Raw genomic sequence first — 24607 nt, 5'->3', positions numbered from 1 at the left:
TTACATTTTCTGCCCCCTTTTTTCTCTCTTCTCCTTCTGGGATCCTTATAAAGTGAATGTTATTATGCTTGGTGGTGTTGCTGAGTTTCCTGTCTATTCTTATTATGATATATATATATTTTTAATCTCTTCTGTTCAGCTTGATTGCTTTCCATTACTCTGTCCTCCAGGTCACTGATTTGTTCTTTTGCTTCCACTAGTCTTTTATTTATTCCACATGGTGTATTTTTCATTTCATTTACGTGTTTTTCATCTCTGATTGGTTCTTTTTTATCTCTTTGTTAAGGCTCTCACTAATGTCCTCCACTATTTTCTCAAGTCCGGTTAGTATCTTTATGATCATAACTTTACATTCTAGATCAGGCCTATTACTTATCTTTGTTTCACTTAGGTCTTATACTGTGGTTTTGTCCTGTTCTTTCATTTGGGACTTATTCCTCTGACTCTTCATTTTGTCTCACTCTCTGTGTCTGTTTCTATATGTTAGGAAAGTCGGCTACATCTTCTGCTCTTGAAAGTGTTAGCCGTATGAAGAAGAGGACCTGTAATGCCTGGCAGTACAGAGTCCTCTTTTTAACAGAACCTGGCACTTCAGGGGTGTCTCCTATGTGTGTTGCATGCACTCTGCTGTTGTGGCTGAGCCACTTTTGCTTTCAGTCCAGTTGTCTGCTGTGGCTCTTTGCCTATTGTGGTCAGTGTTCATTCCCTGAAATGTTAGTGGACTCATCTGAGGCCATCTTGGGCTTGAGTTGAGTCAGACCAGACATTTGCCAGAGATGCAGTAGCAATGTGCTTTCCCTGTATTGTTCCCAGAAGTTTCATTGGTTGGCGGGGTTTGCAGTCAGACCAGCTTTCTTCCCCCAACCCACTGCTAGGGCCACAGTCTTACTGGTATGTGTCATTATCTTTCCCTCTCCCCAGGGCAGGAGTTACTTCGGAGAGGGGCAGGTCCCCTGTCAGAACTCTTTGCTCACTGACAGGCTTGTGGCCCTGATTTGGATGGGCTCCTGCGAAGAGTGTACTGGACGGGGTGAATCCACAAGCTTGGGGGTGGGCACGCAGTTTTAGCAAGGTTTGTGTCAGGGTCCTCTGTGAGAGGGTATTTGATTATGATGCTGTTGCTGCTGCTGTGAACAAGTCTGGCTGGGTTGGATGGGGCAGACCCACAAAGCACATGAGGGCAAGATGCACAGTGTTTGAAAGATTTCGGTTGGTCTTCTAGGGTAGGGGCCTGCAGCATCTGGACAGAAGCCAGCCTGGCTAGAGGGGGTTGATCCACTGAAGTGCTGTTGAGCAGGTTATAGCGCAAGAAAGTTAGGTAGGGAATGTTGGCACCATACTGATTCTGCAGGTTTCCACAGCTGGTTCCAACTGTTTATGCTGGGGAGCAAGGGGGGAAAATGGTGCCTGCCAGCTCCTTTGTTCCTGGAGGAGTCTCCCAAGGTTCTTTGTCCCTCTGGAACATGCTTTATGGTTAGTAAATAACTCTCCCTTCTCTCCTATGTGTCAGGCAATTTTCAAACTGCTCCTTCTGTGCTGTATCTCTGTGGGCTGTTATGCTATCTCTTTAAGGGCAAGGATTCAGTTTCCTGTCACCCTCCAGGCTCTCACAGAGTCAGTCCACTGTTTCTTAAAATGCCAGGTTTTAAGTCCTGCTGGTTTTAAGAACTCACAAAATTTGGCCGCTCATTTTGTTTGTTTATTTGTTTTAATGTTCAGTTAGCCAGCATATGGTACATCATTAGTTTTTGATGGAGTGTTCAACAATTCATTAGTTGCATATAACACCCAGTGCACATCACAGCACATGCCCTCCTTAATACCCATCACCCAGTTATCCCATTCCCCCATCCTCCTCCCTTCTGTAACCCTCAGTTTGTTTCCTGGAGTCCAGAGTTTCTCATGGTTTGTCTCCCTCTCTGATTTCTTCCCAGTTTTCCCTCCCTTCCCCTGTAGTCCTCCATGCTATTCCTTATGTTCCACATATGAGTGAAACCATATGATAATTGTCTTTCTCTGCTTGACTTATTTCACTTAGCATAATCCCCTCCAATTCCATCCATGTCAATGCAAATGGTAGGTATTCATCCTTTCTGATGGCTCAGTCATATTCCATTGTATATATATGTACTACATCTTTATCCATTCATCTGTTGAAGGGCATCTCAGCTCCTTCCAGTTTGGCTATTGTGGACATTGCTGCTATGAACATTGGGGTGCATGTGGCCCTTCTTTTCACTACATCTATATCTTTGGGGTAAATACCTAGTAGTGCAATTGCTGGGTCGTAGGGTAGCTCTAATTTTAACATCTTGAGGAACCTCCATACTGTTTTCCAGAGTGGCTGTACCAGCTTGCATTCCCACCAACAGAGTAAGAGTGTTCCCCTTTCTCCACATCCTTGCCAACACTTGTTGTTTCCTGTCTTGCTAATTTTTGCCATTCTAACTGGTGTAAGGTGATATCTCATTGTGGTTTTGATTTGTATTTCCCTGATGGCTAGTGATGTTGATCATTTCTGGTTTTCAAAACCAAGTATTATGGGGATCTGTCTTCCCTGTGCAGGCTCCCCAGTGTAATAGTCTGTTTCTCTCCCTTCTTCGTGTCTGTGGGTCCCTCCCTCCTTCCTGAAGACAGTCCTAGGATCTGTTTTGATCTCCACAAAGTCTCCACCCTCCCTACCCTCTTTGATGTGGCCTCTTCTCTACATTTAGTTATGGAGTTTGTTCTGCCAGTCTTCATGTTATTTTCTGGGTTATTTATATTGATGTGTTATCTAATTGTATCTGTAGGTTGAGGTGAGCTTAGGGTCCTCATACTTTGCCATCTTCCCAGCCTCTATCTCAAGCTATTATTTAAATATTAACTTGTTTCTTTTGGGATAACTGTTTTGCCTCTCAGATTCTCTACCTCTCATTCTCTTCTCTTTTCTGAAATGACATTTGAACACATGGAGGAGAGATATGGCCCATGTAAGGTAGTGGAGGGGTGATTGGGTTCTTAAATCTTTCCAGTGTCTGGTGGATTCTCCCTGATCTCTACTGCAGAATGGATGGGCTGGTACATTTTTGTACTAATGTGTCCTGAAGTATATCTAATCTTCCCTATTTGTGTTTCTTGTGCTAGCACCAGAGTTCTGGCTTCTCATCTACACCCAGACAACAGACTGTGTCTTTGGAAATGGCTGCATATAATACCTCTCTCTACTTACCAGTTCCTCAGTGGTATAACAGGTCATGCCACTAACCTGAGGTGCTGAGGCTCCTTATTTTTTGGATATTTGTAAGCACCCCTTACCTTGAGGTGAGCAGTGAGGGTGTCAAGCACACTTAAATCTACCCCTTCTAGCCCTTACTCTTTACAATCTCCCTGCCTGGTAGAGGGTTGGGCCCTCTCTTCCTCAAGACCCATCTTTCCTCTCTTCTTGGGCCACAGGTCTCGTGACCTGGTATTCATGCTGGGGGGGTGGTGAATGCAACTGAAGGAACTCTACTATAGGTATACTTTAATCATTGCTTTTGATTGAGAAGCTTGTGATGGAGAAGCCAAATGAGACATCAGAGCTACAGATGAACAGGAGTCAGTATATTTGTACAATATCAGAAGCATGCCAGTATTTATAATACCTGTAAAAAATTCATTTTCTAAAGGCTTTAGTGTACTCACAAAAGTAACTTGTATGTGAGGAAGAAATGTAACAGACCCTGTTAATGAACCTGGAATCAGGTAACCTGGGAAGGGCATTACCTTTTCTATAAACCAGGATGATTTTTCCCCACTGTGCCCTGTCTCCAATAATATAAATACTGGCTTTGATGTCAGTTACAGTGGGGTTAAACTACATTCCGTTTTGTATTTTATGTATGATACGCAAGCCTCTTGCATTTATAATAGACACGGAAGCCAGCAAGCAGATGGTAAACTCCAGGAGAGTAGGCCCACCACTGCACCCACAGCACAACAGGGCATGGTGTGAAGGGGTACTCACTCACTGCTGTTAAATGAACATGCTTCTCTAAATGAGCTTTTTAGTTTTATAGAAATATCTTAAACCCTCTTTCATATCATTCATCCATCCATCCATCCATCCATCCACATATACATACATATATACATTCATTTATTCCAGAAACATGTATTGAGGACTTGCTGTGGACTAGACACTGTTACAAGTTCCGAGCAATAACATCATTGAGTGAAAATACAAAATCTTAACTCTCAAGAAGTTTATTCTCATTCTCCTCATCATCCTTGTGTCTGTCACCATTTTAATCTTAACATGCTGACATAATTGCAGATTCACAGTAGTGCTGCGCTTAACACAGGCCTGGGAGTCACAGAAGTTCAAAAGGCCCACTTAGTAGCTGTGCAACTGACCTCAAGTTAACTGACCTCGCTAAGCCTCAATTCCTTATCTGTAAGAAGAGATAATTGCACATATGTCCAGAGTTGTGGAAAACTAAATTTAAATGAGAAACATTAACACAGTATTTGGCCCATAGTAAAACATAAAGATTCAGTACACATTGGCTTTATCATCCTCCTCCTTATCATCTTCCTCCTCCTCATCACCATCCCCATATTCACTGGCCTGCCTATTGTTCTTCTTTAAAATTGTTGCCATGCTACTTGGTTATCTAGAGTAACTTGAAGGAGGCAAGTGAACAGGAAATACAAGCTTTAGAATCATAGCAAATGGTAAAGAAATAAGACCACCTTTGTAAATCCAGGTTTTAATACCTACTTTACTTTCCAAAAGCTATTTTGCTGTCCCTGGAGGAACAGACAGTGCTGCATCTACAACCTTGGATTAATACTCCATTTCACTTTTCACATACACATTTAAAATATAGCCATCAGTGTTCTTGTGAGGTATGGTGGTGCTTAAAATTACCTGCATTATATTGATGTAGAGGTGGTACAAGACATAAGAGTAAGAGCTAGGAAATCTGAGTTAAAAATCCAAGGTTTGCCTTTTGAATTATTTGTGCCTTATATCTAGTTGCAATTATTACCAAAATCCTTTTCTTTAAATTGTTTTTATGTGTATAATTGACACACAATGACACATTAATTTTTAGGTGTACAACATAGTGACTCAACTTCTCTATACATTATTCTGTGCTCACCAGAAGTCTAAGAGCCATCTGTCACCATACAGCACTATTACAGTATCATTAACTATATTCCCTATGTTGTTCCTTTTATTCCCATGACTTATTCATTCCATAACTAGAAGCTTGTACCTCCCACTCACCTTCACCTATTTTGCCCATCCCTCCACTCACCTCCCCTCTGGAGGTTCCTCAAAAAATTAAAAGAAATAACCATATGATCCAGTAATTCCACTCCTGGGAATTTACCCAAATAAAATGAAAACACTATTTCCAAAAGATATATGCACCCCTGTGTTTATTGCAGCACTGTTTACAATAGCCAATATATAGAAGCAACCTAAGTATCCATTGATAGATGAATGGATAAGGAAGATATGGTACAAAAATCCTTTTTAAAAACTTATTTTCTTCAAGGTTCAAATAATACCTAGTTGACAAATACAACATGTCAATAAAATAGAGTCAAGGAATAGGCAAGAAAACCTCCATTTGCCTGAATTGAGTGACTCTACAAAGAACACAGAAATGGCACAATCAAAACTTTTTCCTATTGTCTACAACTCTGCTTCCCAGATTCAATTTATTCTTTCCAAACCATCATAATAATAACTATACAATGAGATAAATAGAATAGCATCTTATTACTCGCTCCTGAATGATTACTGAAAACAATCATGACTTCACTTGATATTCATGAATTGTCAAACTTTTTAAGAATTTTAACTTTTTAATTCCTTTGAGAGCTCATCTAAAACTTTATTACAATTCAACTTTATATACTTGTGGTTTTTCTTCTATATTGTTAGTGTGTATTCATAATGGCATGTATGTTTGAACAGAGAGCCTCAGAATGGTATCATAAGCAGAACTGGCCTTTGGGTAAGACTCTTGATTGCTACTATTTTTTCAAATCTCAAAGGAAGTGTAGTATGGTCATTAAGAGCTCACAGACCTAAGTGACATTGTTGCACATTACTTCTAAAAGCCCGTTTCCTCAGGATTCAATAGACATTATTGTACCTGCTTCATAGTTTTGTTGTATTCTGTGAACTAATGAATATCTTATCTTTAGCTTGGTGAAATGCAAGTGCTCTGTTTTCTCATCTGTAAAATGAAAGCACTAGATTATTGATTCTAAGCACTAACACTAACATCTTATGAGCTCTTTCATTCCTCCTTATCATCTCCCTATTTTCATGAGTGTTGATTTCATCTGTGTTGGCCGCAAGGGTTGTAATTGACTCTAGAGTTTTTCTTCAAGGGACTTCAAACCTTTATTATTTGGTAATTAAATAACTGGGTTTTAGGCTTATTTTCACCCTTCTCCTTAAACCAGGTATGGGGAATGATTGATGGCTAATTTAAATGAAAGATGATTTCTCAGCATTATATTTCTCTTTCTTTGGCTTTTGGTTGCCTGGGCCTACCAGGAAGCTACCAATGTTCAGTCTTCCTGAGAATTTAGCATTTAGTCAAACTCAGTTTTCCAGTGAAATACAATGAATGTTTTTAAAAGGAAACTTGAGAGTAAATACTCAAGGCATCACTGGTGGACTGCTAGTAGTCTGACTATGTATAAAAAGGTTGCACTGAGTGGCGCCTGGGTGGCTCAGTCGTTAAGCGTCTGCCTTAGGCTCAGGTCATGATCCCAAGGTCCTGGGATGGAACCCCGCCTCGGGCTCCCTGCTCAGCAGGAAGCCTGCTTTTCCTTCTCCCATCCCCCTGCTTGTGTTCCTGCTCTTGCTATCTCTCTCTGTCAAATAAATAAAATCTTTAAAAAAAATGTTTAAAAAAAAAGTTGCACTGATGATTCTGAAATGCTTAACTTCTACCATGTTCATTAATTCATAAAAAAAGAACCTGCCTTTTCCAGTCTAGAATAGGCTTGGGAAATTTCACTAGAAAGTTGCATACCACAAAGATCTTCCAACTAAAAAGTGCTTTGGAAATGCATTTCTTTTTGTTTACTCTTGGCTTTCCAATGAAGCAGGAATAAAACAAATAACAAGGCACTAGGTATTATGTAAATAGGTCCCTTAGCTAGAATGATTAGAGGAAAAAGTGAGCTTGAATAACATTAGAGCCAAATTATTCTTGAAATCTATGTCGCTATGAAAAATGCATGTAGCTCTAAAGTAACCAAATCATCAACAAATTTGCAAAACTATATAAATATGTGAATTTATGTTATAGAAGATGATAATTTAAAATGAGTTTTGCTCTAAATTTCCAAACACATCCTACATGTCAGAGAAAATACCTAGAATTAGTACAAGGAACCTTACAAATACTTAAAGTCTTAAGTGGCCAGCCTAAGGCTGTGAAGTACAGTGTGGGAGGAATTTATTACGAGGCATGTCTTTTCTATACAGGCATGGCAGAGCAAGTTTTCATGGCTTCCTGTCTTCTTTTGTGTTTAGCCCACAGGAAAGGTGATAAATATCACCAGGTAATCAGATATAAAACAAATAGGGGTCCTCTTGTTTGGATTTCCACTTCAGCAAATGGAGACATGAGGAAGAATAAAGTGGCTTCATGAGACCTCTGGTGATTTTAAGTGGGAGTCACCAGTCGACCAAAAGTGAGAGCTTCCTGTGTACGCAGTTGGACAAAATTTGAAAGAAACCTGAAAACAATCACCAAGAAATTAACTTTGGAATTTGGAAGTCAAGGTCAGTGAAACTATAGGCTAGTCATTCTCAACCAGGAGCAATTTTGTTCCCCCGGGTACTTTTGGTAGTCTGAACTGGCAGGGGTGTGGGGTGAGAGCTGCCGCTTACATCTTGCGGGTAGATACCAAAGATGTTGCTAAATAGCTGAAGATGCTCGGAAGGCCCAAGGCCTATTAAAATAATTATCCAACTTAAAATGTCAAAAATGCCACTACTGTAAACCTTCCTATAGGACTGTGTGGTATGGACAATGGTGGGATGGTTATGGTGGTAGATGGAAAGAAGGAACTGTATTTACTAGTTACATACTGTAACTTTTTTTGGATATATTGATATAAAAGATTCAAAAAAAAGTGAGAAAGTTCACTCATAATCAACTAGTAGACAACAGTCATATGTCCCAAAGAGGATTTTTACGGGTAAGAGCAGAAGAATCAATTACTTGAATTGTAATTGCTCAACATTACGATAGAGTTTCTAAAATTGTTGCCATGAGTTATTTTGTCTATTACCTCGTCATACCCCCAAACACGCACTCAGTAATGTCAGAGTAGAGATACTTATTTTGTTTGTTTTCTTCCCTAAACTTCTCTTTGGCATGCACCACAAATCTTTCCAAATCTTTTGATTTACCTTTATTAAATTGCACTAGAGGAAATGCTTATTTTCATGTTATGCTACTCAGAATTTATTTACTATTTGTCCCTTAATGTGTCGTTTAATTTCTAATACCCTAGTAAAACTGGTTAAAATTCCTATAAATATTTCATTCTCAGTAAGGTGAAATGTTTATTAGGTAGTTGATGTAAAAAAGAAGCTGCTGTGGTAGTTGCTAAGAGAAATCTATAGAGAAATCATAGTAAATGAATGTAGGAAGACCTGGATTTACTCTTTCAAAATAAATGTAAACATAGAGTGAAAGTAGCATAGAAACTAGTCATGGAAATGAGTTTTAGGTAGAAAGGGATTTAGACCTAGAGAAGTTAACACTTCCAAGCAGTAGAGGCACTTAAAGCTGAGTAAGAGCTGCAGAGAGTGAATAGACATGGAATATGTTTCTCATTCTCCTTCTTCCTCTTACCAACTTGAAGTGGGGAGACTCAGAAAATAAGTAACTAGGGCTCAGAAACCATAAGCTAAACACACAGGAGTCACTGAGAGAATCCACCTGGTGCCCAACCCAGCCTGGGACTCAGAGAACACTTTGTGATTTGTGAGGCAAAATCAATATGAAGGGTAAATTACAAAGAGTTCCAGTTGATCTTGTGTTAGATTAAGTACTTACTGGAAGAATTAAGGGTTAGTTATAAAGATAAATTACAATAAACTTGCTTTACATTCACATTAACTTAAAAGCTTTCTTCCAAGCTCCTTTTTTTGGGGGGAGGGTCTAGGGAAAACTTGCAAAAAAGAGGGCCAAAAATGCAGAAGAAAAAAGGGGTTGGATTAACTTGTATTACATGGAGTAATACGTTCTAGGCATTGCACTACATGTTTTTTTCCAATTATTTAACTAGTGTCTTTCAGCCCCAAACCTACCCTTCCATCTGCTTTGTGATGCTGGGGACATGAGTACTGGAGGAAAAGCTCCAGGATGGCAAAGGATGAACCTGATTCTTCACATTTTCTTGCTCTTTCTGGCAGCATGATTTGAGCCCTAGACAATCTGTTCTTGTTTCCTTTTTTTCTCTGTGCCCCCAAACCTGCCTTATTGTGCCCTGTCAGAGGTCCCAGCAAGAGTAGGGCAGCATTTTCCTGACAGAGGGCTGGATCCCACCTTGTGCAGCTTGTCTCCAGTGCTTCTAGATTCTAATAACCCAGCCCTCTTTCCCTCTGATGCCCTGGCCATAGAGGTGGTAGCAATTTCTTGCAGTTGGTGTCGTTTCTATGTTTCCTTTTCATTTTCTCAATTCTCTAACACCTTTAAAACAATTCCTTACATTAAATTCTCTCTTAAAATGACTGACACATTTCTGTTTTCCTGATTCATTTCTGACTGATGCCACTCTTTACACAAATGGTACCCATTTTATAAATGAGTAAACTGAAGTTCCGGTGGGTTCAGTGACATACCCAATGTTTCATGGCTAGCAGGGAGCCTAGTTAGAATGTGAACCCAGATCTACGAGCCCCAGCCTTTTCTAACATTCCAGGTATAGGAGGAAGACCAAGAGAGATGCGTGTTGCCAGATTCTAAGAATTTTAAAGAATAGGAATGAAGAATTTTACAAAACAATTTAAGAATAAAGGTATAAACGTTCTGACTAATCTCTTTCTCTCTCCATATGTGTGTGTGTATGTATACACACACACATATATACATTATTCTTTTTTTGCTCCCTTACAAATCTCTGCTGTGATAGAAAAAGAATTACTTTATTTTTTTAATTTTTTATGAATCTTTTATTTTATACATAAATATATACACAGACATGCACACACTTCTTCTTTCCCTTGCTTTATGCAGCTGCATGAGCACTTTAAACATTGTATCCTGTCCCTTGCTTTTTCCACTTAACGTATCTTTGAAAACATGAAGTACATAGGACTCTCTTGTTCTTTTTAGAACTATATAGTATTCTACTGTATCGGTGTACCATAATTTATTCAATGAGCCCCTGTTAGTGAATATTCGGTGTTTCCAAATCTTGTTTTCAACCTTTGCTATTACAAAAATGATACAGTATCTAACCTTGTACCTACTGATATACAAGATGTATACCTATTTATGTAGAATTAATTCCTCAGAGTGGAATTCTGGGTCGAAGGATATGTGCATTTGTAATTTTGGTAGATTCTGCCAACATTTCCCCCAAAGAGGTCATACCATGTACATTGCACCAGCATCGGACAGAAGTGTCTATTTCCTCAGTTCTCCCCAACACATAGACTTTTTAAAAATATTCATCTCCTTCTTCCCTGAGTCTGAATGTAATCATTTCTAGGATTTCTCTATTCTGGGTCTAGTGCACAAAAATTCCGCTACCTTTCAACCTAGATCCCCTGCTGTCATCTGTCACTGCCTTCGGCCTCCCCAGAGCCCACAGATCTAGGATTCTGCTCCACTGCTCTGCCCTGCTCTATGTCATTTCCACTGCTGGAATGTCTTTTTCCATCAATACTGCCCCTCCAACCTACCACCTTTCAAAGCCAAGTTCTATCTTCACCTCTTCCATGAAACCCTTCTCAGTTATCTGGCCCTCACTGACCTCTTCTCCTGTAAGAGCTTCCCAACAGGTGTGCCATAAAAGGGTTACAGGGAAATGAAGCTCTTGATCCCCCTCAACTCTTGGGATAGGCAGGGTCTGGGGCCTGGCATCTAGACTGGTCCTTCTGGCCAGGTCTGCATTTTTTTTTCCTTTCCTTCATTTTAATCTTTTTTTTTTTATATTTTATTATATTATGTTAATCGCCATACGTTACATCATTAGTTTTTGATGTAGTGTTCCATGATTCATTTTTTGCATGTAACACCCAGTGCTCCATTCAGTACGTGCCCTCTTTAATACCCATCACCAGGCTAACCCATCCCCCCACCCCCTCCCCTCTAGAACCCTCAGTTTGTTTCTCAGAGTCCATAGTCTCTCATGGTTCGTCTCCCGCTCGGATTTCTCCCCCTTCATTTTTCCCTTCCTACTATCTTTTTCTTCTTCTTTTTTTTTTTTTAACATATAATGTATTATTTGTTTCAGAGGTACGGGTCTGTGATTCAACAGTCTTACACAAGGAATTACTTTTTTTAAAGGCATGAATCCATAAGGAGAAAATAGGATAGTACATTGGAAATACTAAGAAAAATGTGGAAGTTAGAAAGCAGGTGAACAAGTGGGAACAGACTAAGCAGGGCAGAAAAATAAATAAACTGAAGTCTGCAGTAGGGAAGCCTTAAGGCAGACTAATCCATGTCCCAGAGCACCAGAATAGTGCAGAAATTGGAAGCACCAGAATTGTATGAAAGTGGTTCTGAAACAGCAGGATTTGCTGACATTCTTGTAAGTAGCAGTGAGATGTCCAGAGTCCCTTCCCCACACCTCACAGCCCAGTGGTTCCCTCTCTCACAGCCTATCAGAAAGGTTATGACTTAAAAAGGCAGTCTGGTAAAGCTGCTATCACTGAAGGACTTAAGGAGAAAGTACTTTGAATGAAAGGTTGGTAGAAAATTGAGGTATCTGTGGGTAGGAGTGAGTGATAAGGAGCTCCTTCAAGGGGGATAGTGAATAGTTGATTAAGCAAGATTTTCAAAGGGATGAAATTCAGGGAAAGGGGACTGGCTGGCCTTCTGTGGGAGAGATTTCTTTTCATATATGAAGAGAGCACAGATTAATGAAGGTATTTGGAAAGGCACACTGGGAGATATTGAGACAAGGATGACACAAAAGGTTTGGGAAGAGCCACATAGATTTGAAACAGCCTTATAGGGAATCATAATAAAAACACCCTTCCTCCCTCTCACTTTTCTACTATATATTATTGTTATCTTAAAGAATGATACTGTACATTTACATAATATGGGTCACAAATTTAACCCCAAATTATGTGATTTTAAAAAATTAGTTGCTAATATTTTAAAAGTTAGCAATTTTTATTTAAAAAAGTAATCTTATTTAAGAGGTCCTTCTTGGAAGATTGTATGATGCTATAATACTGCACATATATTGCTGAGTGTAGCCAAGTGCTGGGAACTTCCTTTAGATGGGGTAGGTATTCCATAGCCCCTTTCACTGATTTCTGTTACCTTCCTAACCTGGTAGTCATATGAGTTTAACATCCCTAATAAAGTAACTGTCTCTTGAGTATCAAGAAACCGAGGTGTGGTTATTATCTATATTTTCAGAAAAGGAGTATAAGCCATCATGGGAACCTCAACCCAATCTATAGATTGAGAGTTTCAGAAGAAGTGAAGTGCCACTTAAAAAATCACTCCTAATTGGCTGAATCCCTCTGGTAAGTGTTCCTGTACCTTCCAGAACCATCCAGATCCATCCTCATAAACTCATCTGGCAAGGTAAAACCACTGTCACTCAGGGGTCTCCTTTGGTATCTTCCAAAGACCAAATCATCCTGAGATGAATGGCCTGCTCAGATTTATTTATCTACTATACTTTATTGAATTCAAGTTTCTGACATACAGTTTGATGTGGCATTGACTATGAAATACAAATCCAAGCAGGTGCCTTACTTCTTTTATTTGTATAATAGTTAATATAGGAGTATCAGTTGGTGATTATCCTATTTCAAGGAATAATTCTTAAATGTGACTCATAATAATTTATAATTCATTTCCATCTAACTGTCCACTGAAAATCAATACTCTGAGAATCATTAAGTATGCTGTATGATCACAAGAAAAAAGTCAATTAGGAAGAGCTCTAGACATATTCTTGAAAATATTTAACTAGTAAAATCATGTCACTCAAATGTGATTAAGAGCTGTTAGTTTAGGACTAAGATATGACTATTAAAGAGTCTACACCAGGATAACAACCCCTAAGAAATGGCTTCTAGTTAATTAGAAGGAATTTTTCCTAACATCTAGCTATCTTGGTCTCTTTCATGCAATTTCTGGCATATGGACTTCAATTTTGGGGGGTTATTTTATTTCTAATGAAATTACTTCAGTTCTAGGAGGAAGCTCATAGGGTTTGGTTTGCTTGTGTAGTTTCTCTTCTCTTCTCTTCATAATTTCTCTGAAGTGATTTCTTTCCTCTAGCTCTTTGTCTTTACGTTCTTGGGCCTCACATATTGCATCTTCTTTCTGTCGAATCTTTAGCTCTTCCTGCCACTGTCACAGAGAGAAAGTGTCATTTACATATGATTTTCCATGAAAAAATGAAAAATTATTTCAATTTAGCCTCTCAAAATGCAGATTCTATATCCAATTATCTTCTCAGTTTTTCTCACAGATATTCTTGAGGAATTTTAACCCACCCATAACTGGAAAAATATATAAGCCCTCTATTAGAAAGTATACAAGTCTCACTCCCTCCCCCCAAAAAAAGAAAGAAAAAGAAACCAATAGTCCCTCTTAATGTTTCTAATAATAATAAACCATTCAAAGGAAGAGATAATAGGGTTTACATTTTTATATTACAAAGGAATTTCAATTCTTAATCAATATTGGTATTTACATGATAGCATGGAATCATAAAATAAAAAATCAAGCCAAAGCAAAACAAAAATAAAACCCAAATTAAAGTGAAAGGCAAAATTGTGATACTATTACATATGAAGTAGAAAATGAAACTGATGGGCAGACAAATGCTGATTCTGCAACAGACAAATACAAAGACTTCTAAGGGATTCACCTCAATCGAGTGTGTTAATTAATGACAATAACAGCATTATGTGGAGGCAAAAGTTCTAGGACTCAGTAGTTGGAATGTAAGGACCGCAAATCAACCAAACATCATTATGAGGATCCTACTTCCCTTCTACTATCTTTAATGAAGGAAGTGGTGAAAGAGGTGGTAATCTGTCTTCAAGCCAGGTAAAAAAGTTCAGGACAGAATGACCCTTGGCATGAAATGTTGGAAATTCCAAAAGACACTTCATACCCTTGCTTATTTCTTATTTTGTTACCCTCAGCCCATCCATACTCACAGACAACCAGACTATGCTTAATGACCTATCAATTAACTTATAAATTACTGTATACTAGTGCTCTGGATTATAACTATCATTTGGGGTATATAGATATTAATAAGCAGGACTAAACCACAGAATTTACAACAAATCTCTCAACCTTCCAAAGGCATTAAGTTTTTTTAAACATACTCAGAGTAAATATTAAATAAAAAAGTTTAATAAAATCATATTCACTTTTCTTCCAGTTAAATTTTAAATACAAAGTTAACTTGATAATTATGATACCCATCTGTGACATAATTTTTATCATATAACTAAATAATAATACTGTTTGACAAAACTACTGATTTTATGTTGTAGCATAAAAGTGGTAGTTGGTGTAATAATGACAGTATCTATAAACAAAGCCAACTAATCTACCTTATATGAGAGATTTCAGTGTATTTCATGACCTTGATCTTTACATTGTAAAAAATCAACAGAGGATTAATTCTTAAAAATTTAAACACATTCTATATGCCATTTAGTCCATACTATATTCTAAGAAAAACAGAAAATAAATATTTTCTCTCCTATTCCAACTCTACTCCTAAAAAAGAAGCAGTTATAAAATGATTTCATAAGAAATCATCAACTAAATATAGCTCAATGGAGTAAAGTGTTTTAAGTGAATGGCCTTGTATGGCCACTGCTTGTTTAACTCATATCAAGAATAAAATGATTAAAGTCCTTCTAATATTTCAAGGGTAAAGAATGGTCATCAAAAATTGAGTCAAAAGATTTTTGTTCCATTTTTAAAACTACACTATAAAAGAATCCACTGTTCAGTGTTCAATATCAGATCTTTGTCACAAGAAATCAGTACTAATTCAGGAAACAGGATAAAGCTAATATTTCACAAATTACAGAAAGCCAAATTTCCTGGAACCCAATAAAGATACTGAAGTATACAGATAGCACAGTAAGATATAATTAAGTTTGGCAAAGCCCAATCATGGCTTTATTTTTAAGTTCCACGTAATGTTTCAGCCTCAGAACTACACTTTCTAATTCAAAGTGCCTTTAAAGAACAAAGCTTTTGCTGCTAATTTAAGAAAGTCAGTCTTACATGATGGTCAATGATTCTTGTCAACTCTTCATCAGCCTTGGTGAAGAAATCTGGGTAAGAAAACAGGGGAAGTTCTGATACAGAAGGATGTTCCCTTCAAAAGAGCACAAAAACAGATCCAATATTAGGTATAGATATTCCTTCTCCAAGGAATATATGGATTTGAAAGTCATTTCATACTAAGCATTTTGATTCTACCTTGTTAACATTAAGTACTTTACTTATTCTTTGTAGACTATTATCTATAGCTTTTAGTTTCTGTAAGCCATTTTGGGATACCTAAACTGACATTTTGAATGATAGCGAATGACATGCAGTATGAGAACTAGAAAATAATAAAAAACTAATTTTCTTCTAGGAGGTATAAATACTACAGCTGGTCAGTAACACAGGAGATATTAGGAAATGAAGGGTTTAGGGAAGCCTGAAATAATTTGACTCAATGGGGAGATGAAAGTAACCATAGTCTTACATAACTCCATGACCCTGGAAGTTCCGTGAAAGTCTAAGCTTAAGAATTGATCTAAGATACACTAAAAAAAAAAGTTTGATTTCAGTACTTCTCCAAGATCTTTGTAGAGCAAAGGGTGAAACTATGGCAGACAGTTTAGCAACAGCTCAATAGAAGTGTTGGCAGTGCAAATCTAGGCCCTAAAGTAGTGGAGATTTAGTGTTAAGCTGTCCACTTAATAGGTGTATTATGTTAAAATTATGAAGAAATGAGTGTGAGTCCAGAAATATGTAATGCAACAAAATGGTGGTAGAGAATATGGTTTTAAAGGAAAGAAAGTGGGCATAAAGGAAAAGCCCTTAGGCAGGAAGCTAAGATGAGACATAGCTCATGAAAATTTCCCATATTCATAAAAGTCTGATCACTTTTTAAGACTGCAGGGTTATACATATATTTTTTTGCAATTTGCTGCCTATACCATTTTAGCAAGCTTTATATTTTTGACATCCTATGCTTCCCTCATATCACCAGGTCCTCTTGCTTTATGCTTCTCAAATCTTTCCATTTATCTTCATCTCCACCATCATTTCCCTACTTTAAGCCATCATCTTTCATTTGGACCAACACTTCCTTTTGGGAATCCCTGCATCTACCATGCCTCACCCTTTTAGTTCTTGTCTGTATACAGTAGCCAGAATTTTTTTTTTTCAAAATACAAAGGGTATCATGTCAATCCCCTACTTTGAACTGTTCAATAACTCCCAAATAACTTTAGAATTAAAATCCCATTTGTTGTTAAAGAAGCCTGACGTAGACTGTGCAGTTGGTAAAGTGGCTTTGCATGTTTTCTCCAGTCTCACTCCTATCCCTTCTTGGCCTAGGTTTGTGCATCCCTAGCAATGGGCTTTTTTGTAGTTGCTGCAGTGTACCTTGCTCCACCCTACTATGGTTTGTTTGCATGTGCTGTCATCCTTTCTTCAGTGCCCTTCTCCCCCAACTCTCTCTGCCACAGGGCTGGCTAATGCGTACTTATCCTTCTGCTCTCTGTTCAAGGCCCACTACCATAGCTCTCAATCTTCCATGGGCCTTTCCTTCATCATACTTACCTCAGTTGTAATTTTATATTCATCTGTGCATCTGTGGGAGTTTTCTTTTTCTCACTTTAGTATGAACTACATGCTACATGAATGTGGGGACTTTCATTTGTTTGGTTATCATTGGTCTCCCCAATGCCGAGCACAGTGCCACTAGACACTCAGTGAATGCTTGCTTGTATGTTTGGTGAATTATTGAATGAATAAATGAAAGCTGTGATATGCTTTAATCCCCTTTACATTCCAGGCAATCAGTAGGAGTCTACCAGATAGCACTTTCATGTCAGTAGAACAGTGTCCAGGACAGCAAGAAGATGGCAGTCTCAGGAGACAAGTCACAGAATGAAGCTAACAGCAGGAGTTCAAAGGAAAACAACTCAAGGGTAGGTGAGCAGGGAACATATATGGACCCCTCTCCCAACTCCTAAGATTCAGAAGCATTGTGGGGCAGAAGAGCAGTGGGCTTCCCATTGCATATACAATAGGAGTCTGCACCATTCAATTAAAATATTAAAGGAAAATACAATCCTAGAATGCTGGGAAATTGGGGGACAACTGGGGGCTGAAAGTTGGGTTAACTACATTCATTCAGTAAAATTTGGGTACTTCTGACATTCAAAGAATTGTGCTAAATGCTGTGAAAAGATAAATAAGGGGTGCCTGGGTGGCTCAGTCGGTTAAGTGTCTGCCTTTGGCTCAGGTCATGATCTCAGGGTCCTGGGATTGAACCCCCGCTTCAGGCTCCCTGCTCAGTGGGGAGTCTGCTTCTCCCTCTCCCGCCCCCCTTCCCATGCTCTCTCGCACCCTATCTCAAAAAAATAAAATCTTTTTAAAAAAAGATAAATAAGACAGAACTTTTAAATTATTTAAAGGTTAAAAGTATTCACACGAGTTGCCTCAACTCCTTCCTGAATTATAAAAGTTGAAAGAAATGCACCACAATATAAATAATATTAGAAATCCTTTAAAATGGGAAGATTAAGTGGATATGTTTGTGCATCTGTGATTTTTAGTTATCTCTGTTGAATGTTTGTACTAAAAAAGAAAAATGCGTAGTTATTTATAATAGAAGGCAACATGAGACATTCAGTGATATTAAACAGAAAAATATAGTAAAATTGTTAAGCACACGGGCTCTCTAGTCAGATCTCAAAGCAAATTTTCATTCTGCCACTTAGTACTATTTAATCCCTCTGTTCCTCAATGTTTTCATTTTTAATATAAAAAATAATAGTACCTGCCTTGTTATGTTCGTATGAAGATTAAAAAGGATAAGGCATAAAGCTTGTTTGATGGAACAAATACTAAACAAGTTTCAGCTGTATTATCCTTATCAGCAGCATTATCAAAAGAATGTAGAGGAGGAAGTCATGGCTTTTGGCTGGTACTTAAAAAAGAAGAAAAAATAAGAGAAAAGAAAAAAGGAATAGAGGACAAAACAATTAAATCATTAGTGAGATGTACAATTTTGATGTTTGGAGTTAAATGAGAACTGGAGAGAAACCTGTCAGAAAGCTGTTATATAGCAATCCTAGGTTTGCCATAACAAATTACCACAAATTGATAGGCTTAAAAAAATCCATTCACAGTTCTTGAATCCAAAAGGCCTAAATCAAGGTGTTGGCCGGATTGGTTCCTCTGGAAGCTCTGGGGACATTCCATGCCTCTTTTAGCCTCTGATGGCTGTCAAATCCTTAGCATTCCTTGGATTATAGACGCAACACTCCCATATTTCTCTGTCTTCACATGGCCTTCTCCTTCTGTGTCTCAGTATGTCTTTTCTCTTTCTCTTGTAAGAACACAAGGACACTGTCATTGGATTTAAGGCCCAAATGAGCAAGAGGGCCTTAACTATCCCTTAACCTTGACTAAACTTTAGACAGGCTTCTTCCTGACTCTAGGCCCCTGACCATCCCTTTAAAATGCAATCAATCAAGAAAGACAGTGCCCCTATCTTCTAGTCTCTGTGGTAGAGTAGGAGCCTAAGTTAGAAAGTGACAGAGAGCAAGCACAGATGACCACTTCACATTGACCACCCTCTCCTCTAACATCCTCTGGTACTTTTCCACTACCTTACCTCAGCACTTAAAAATCCTCCTGTCTTGTTTCAAGGGAGTTGAATTCAATCTCTCTCCTCTATTGCAAGACTTGAATAAAGTCTTCTTCAATTTCCACTGCAATTTTTCTTTAACACCCTATTTCAAGATGATCTTTTTATTACTAAGTTTTTATTTAAATTCTAGTTAGTTAACATATAGTGTAATATTGGTTTCAGGAATAGAATTTAGTGATGCATCACCAAAATACAACACCCATTGCTTATCACAAGAAGTGCCCTCCTTAATACCCATCACCCATTTAGCCCAACCCCACCGACCTCCCCTCCATCGATCCTCAGTGTTTTCTCTATAGTTAACAGTCTCTTATGGTTTGCTCTCCTCTCTTTATTTTTTTCCCCTTCCCCTATGTTCATATGTTTTGTTTCTTAAATTCCACATATGAGTGAAATCATATGGTACTTGTCTTTCTCTGATTGACTTATTTCACTTAGCGTAATACATTCTAGCTCCATCTATGTCCTTGCAAATGGTAAGATTTCATTCTTTTTTTTTTTTAAAGATTTTATTTATTTGAGACAGAGAGAATGAGAGAGACAGAGAGCACATGAGAGGGGGGAGGGTCAGAGGGAGAAGCAGGCTCCCTGCCAAGCAGGGAGCCCGATGCGGGACTCGATCCCGGGACTCCAGGATCATGACCTGAGCCAAAAGCAGTCGCTTAACCAACTGAGCCACCCAGGCGCCCAATTTCATTCTTTTTAATGGCTGAGTAATAGTCCATTATATTATATATATATACACACACACATACCCATCCCACATCATCTTTATGCATTCATCAGTTGATGGACATTTGGGCTCTTTCTGTAATTTGGCTATTGTTGTTAATGCTGCTGTAAACATTGGGGTGCATGTGCCCCTTTGAATCAGTATGTTTTTATTCTTTGGGTAAGTACCTAGTAGTAAAATTGCTAGGTTGTAGGGTAGTTCTATTTTTAACTTTTTGAGGAACCTCCATACTATTTTCCAGAGTGCCTGCACCAGTTTGCAGTCCCACCAACAGTATGAGGGTTCCTATTTCTCCACATCCTCCCCAACATCTGTTGTTTCCTGTGTTGTTAATTTTAGCCATTCTGACAGGTGTAAGGTAGTATCTCATTGTGGTTTTGATTTGTATTTCCCTGATGATGAGTGATGTTGAGCATCTTTTCATGTGTCTGTTGGCCATCTGGAAGTCTTTTTTGGAAAAATGTCTATTTCTGTCTTCAGCCCATTTTTCAACAGGATTACTTGTTCTTTGAGTGTTGAATTTGATAAGTTCTTTATAGATTTTGGATACTAACCCTCTATCAAATATGTCATTTGGAAATATCTTCTCCCATTCTACAGGTTGCCTATTAGTTTTGTTGATTGTTTCCTTTGCTATGCAGAAGCTTTTAATCTTAATGAAGTCTCAGTAGTTCATTTTTGCTTTTGTTTCCCTTGCCTCAGGAGACATGTCTACAAAGACGTTGGTATGACTAATGTCAAAGAAGTTGCTGCCTGTGTTCCCCTCTAGGACTTTGATGGTTTCCTGTCTCTGTCTCACATTTAGGTATTTCATCCACTTTGAATTTATTTTTGTATGTGGTATAAGAAAGTGGTCCAGTTTCATTCTTCTGCATGTGGCTGTCCAGTTTTCCCAACACCATTTGTTGAAGAGACTTTTTTCCATTGGACATTCTTTCCTGCTTTGTGAAAGATTAATTGAGCATATAGTTGTGGGTTCATTTCTGGACTTTCTACTCAGTTCCATTGATCTATGTGTCTGTTTTTGTGCCAAATCCATACTGTCTTGACCACAGCTTTGTAATATAGCTTGAAGTTCGGAATCATGATGCCTCCAGTTTTGCTTTTCTTTTTCAAGGTTGCTTTGGCTATTCGGGGTCTTTTGTGGTTCCATACAAATTTTAGGATCGTTTATTGTAGCTCTGAAAAATGCTAGTGATATTTTGGTAGGGATTGCATTAAATCTGTAGATTGCTTTTGGTATTATAGATATTTTAACAATATTTTTTCTTATTAGCACGGGATGTTTTTCCATTTCTTTGTGTCATCTTCAAATTCTTTCATAAGTGTTTTATATAGTTTTCAGAGTACAAATCTTTTACCTCTTTGGTTAGGTTTATTCCTAGGTATCTTATGGTTTTTGGTGCAGTTGTAAATGGGATCAATTCCTTGATTTCTCTTTCTGCTGCTTCATTATTGGTGTAAAAAAATGCCAGAGATCTCTGTACATTGATTTTGTATCCTGCAACTTTACTAAATTCGTGTATCAGTTCTAGCAATTTTTGGTGGACTCTTTCAGGTTTTTTACATACAGGATCATGTCATCTGCAAATAATCGAAGTTTGACTTCTTCCTTACCGATTTGGATGCCTTTTATTTCTTTTTGTTGTCAGATTGCTTAGGCTAGGACTTCCAATGTATGTTAAATAACAGTGGTGAGAATGGACATCCCTATCTTGTTCCTGACCATAGAAGAAAAATTCTGTTTTTCCCCATTGAGGATGATATATGGCCTTTATGACACTGAGGTATGTTCCCTCTATCCCTACTTTGTTGAGGAATTTGATCAAGAATGTATTCTGTACTTTATCAAATGCTTTTTCTGCATCTATTGAGAGGATCATATGGTTCTTATCCTTTCTTTTATTAATGTAGCGTATCACATTGATTGATTTCCAAATATTCAACTAGCCTTGCAGCCCAGAAATAAATCCCAGTTGATTGTGGTGAATAATTATTTGAATGTACTGCTAGATTCAATTTACTAGTATTTTGTTGAGAATTTTTGCATCCATGTTCATCAGGGATATTGGCCTGGAATTCTCCTTTTTAGTGGGGTCTTTGGTTTTGGAATCAAGGTAATCTGGCCTCGTAGAATGAGTATGGAAGTTTTCCTTCTATTTATATTATTTATTTTGTTTTAATTTTTTCTTTAAATTTTTATTTAAATTCTAATTAGTTAACATTCAATGCAATATTGTGTTCAGGAGTAGAATTCAGTGATTCATCACTTACATACAACACCCAGTGCTCAATATGACAAGTGCCCTCCTTAACACTCATCATTTCTATTTTTTGGAACAGTTTGAGAATAGGTATTAACTCTTCTTTAAATGTTTGGTAGAATTCCCCTAGGAAGCCATCTGGCCCTGGACATTGTTTGTTGAGAGATTTTTTTTTTTTTTAAGATTTTATTTATTTGACAGAGAGATAGAGAGCACAAGTAGGCAGAGCAGCAGGCAGAGGGAGAGGGAGAAGCAGGCCTCCCGCTGAGCAGGGAGCCTGATGCTGGGCTTGATCCCAGGACCCTGGGATCATGACCTGAGCCAAAGGCAGCCACTTAACGAACTGAGCCACCCAGGTGCCCCTGTTGAGAGATTTTTGATTACTGATTTGCTGTCTGTGGTTATGGGACTGTTCAAATTTTCTATTTCTTCCTGTTTTAGTTTTGGTAGTTCATATGTTTCTAGGAATTTATCCATTTCTTCCAGATTGCCCAATTTGTTGGCACATAATTTTTCATAGAACTCACAATTGTTTGTATTTCTGTGGTGTTGGTTGTGATCTCTCCTCTTTCATTCATGATTTTATTTATTTGGGTCCTTTCTCTTTTCTTTTTGATAAGTCTGGCTAAGGGGTTATCAATTTTGTTAAGTCTTTCAAAGAACCAGCTCCTAGTTTTACTGGTCTTTTCTACTGTTTTTTTATTTGTTTCTATATCATTTATTTCTGCTCTAGTCTTTATTATTTCCCTTCTGCTGGCTTTAGGCTTTATTTGCTTTTCCTTTTCTAGTTTCTGTAGGTGTAAGGTTAGGTTTTGTATTTGAGACTTTTCTTGCTTGAGGTAGGCCTGTATTGCCATGTACTTCTCTCTTATGATGGCTTTTGTTGCATTCCAAAGGTTCTGGACCTTCATGTTTTCATTTGTTTCCATGTATTTTCTTATTTCTTCTTTAATTTCCTGGTTGACCCATTCAGTCATTCTTTAGTAGGATGTTCTTTAACATCCATGTATTTGTGGTCTTCCCAAATTTTTTCTTGTGGTTCACTTCAAGTTCCATAGCATTGTGGTCTGAAAATATGCATGGTATGATCTCAATCTTTTTGTACTTGTTGAGGACTGATTTGTGACCTAGCATGTGATCTATTCTGGAGAATGTTCCATGCGCACTGGAATGTGTATTCTGCTGCTTTAGGATGAAATGTTCCGAATACACCTGTTAAGTCCATCTGGTCCAGTGTGTCATTCAAAGCCATGGTTTCCTTGTTGACTTTCTACATAGATGATCTGTCCATTGCTGTAAGTGGAGTGTTAAAGTCCCTTACTATTATTGTATTGTTATTGATGAGTTTCTTTATGTTCGTTATTAATTGATTTATATATTTGGGTGCTCCCAAGTTGGGGCATACATATTTACAATTGTTAGATCTTCTTGTTGGATAGCCACATTTATTATGGTAGAGTACCTTTCTTCATCTCTTGTGATGGTCTTTGGTTTAAAATCCAGTTTGTCTGATATAAGTATGACTACTTCAGCTTTCTTTTGAAATCCATTAGCATGATAAATGGTTCTCCATCCCCTCACTTTCAATCTGCAGGTGTCTTTAGGTCTAAAATGAGTCTCTCATAAGCAGCAAATAGATGGGTCTTGTTTTCTTTTATCCATTCTGATACCCTATGTCTTTTGATTGGAGCATTTAGTCCATTTACATTCAGAGTGATTATTGATAGATATGAATTTAGTGCCATTGTATTACCTGTTAAGTCACTGTTTCTGGAGATTTTCTCTGTTCCTTTCTAGTCTTTGTTGCTTTTGGTCTTTGTTTCCCACTCAAAGAGTCCCCTTTACTATTCCTTGCAGGGCTGGTTTAGAAGCCACGAACTCCTTTAGTTTGTGTTTGTCTGAGAACCTCTTTATCTCTCCTTCTATTCTGAAGGACAGCCTTGCTGGATAAAGTCTTCTTGGCTGCATATTTTTACCATTCAGCAGGTTGAATACATCATGCCAGTCTCTTCTGGCCTGCCAAGTTCCTGTGGAGAGATCTGCTGTCTTCCCCTGTAGGTTAGGGATTTCTTTTCCCTTGTTGCTTTCAGGATTCTTTCCTTATCTCTGTATTTTGCAAAATTTACTACAACAATATGTCTTGGTGTTGGCCTGCTTTTGTTGATTTTGGTGGGAGTTCCCTGGATTTGGATGTCCATTTCCTTCCCCAGATTAGGGAAGTTTTCAGCTATAAATTGCTCAAATACTTTTTCCCTCTCTTCTTCTGGGACTTCTATGATACGAATGTTATTATGCCTATGGAGTCGCTGAGTTCCCTAAGTCTACATTCATGATCCAATATTTTGCTTTCCCTCTTCTTTTCTGCTTCACTATTTTCCATGATTTTATCTTCTATATCACTTATTTGTTCCTGTGCTTCTTCCATCCTTGTGATCATTACATCCAGTCAGTTTTTCATCTCAGTTATAGC

General features: G+C 38.0%; 1 protein-coding gene across 1 annotated transcript in view; it reads right to left on the bottom strand.

Moving 5' to 3' along the window:
• Nucleotides 1-13379: 13379 nt before the first annotated feature.
• TMEM232 (transmembrane protein 232) overlaps nt 13380-24607 on the bottom strand; it is a gene marked incomplete at its 5' end in the record, with an annotated part of 213199 nt that continues 201971 nt past the window's right edge. The window contains 2 exons of the mRNA XM_081825809.1: nt 13380-13571; nt 15483-15576. Coding sequence (XP_081681935.1) covers nt 13380-13571; nt 15483-15576 — 286 coding nt within the window. The remainder of the gene's footprint in view (nt 13572-15482; nt 15577-24607) is intronic.

Source organism: Leptonychotes weddellii, chromosome 7, assembly GCF_054177405.1.
Source record: "Leptonychotes weddellii isolate Sample4059 chromosome 7, ASM5417740v2, whole genome shotgun sequence".
NCBI classification, from domain to species: Eukaryota; Metazoa; Chordata; class Mammalia; order Carnivora; family Phocidae; genus Leptonychotes; species Leptonychotes weddellii.
This window is presented reverse-complemented; position numbering and strand designations above follow the sequence as displayed.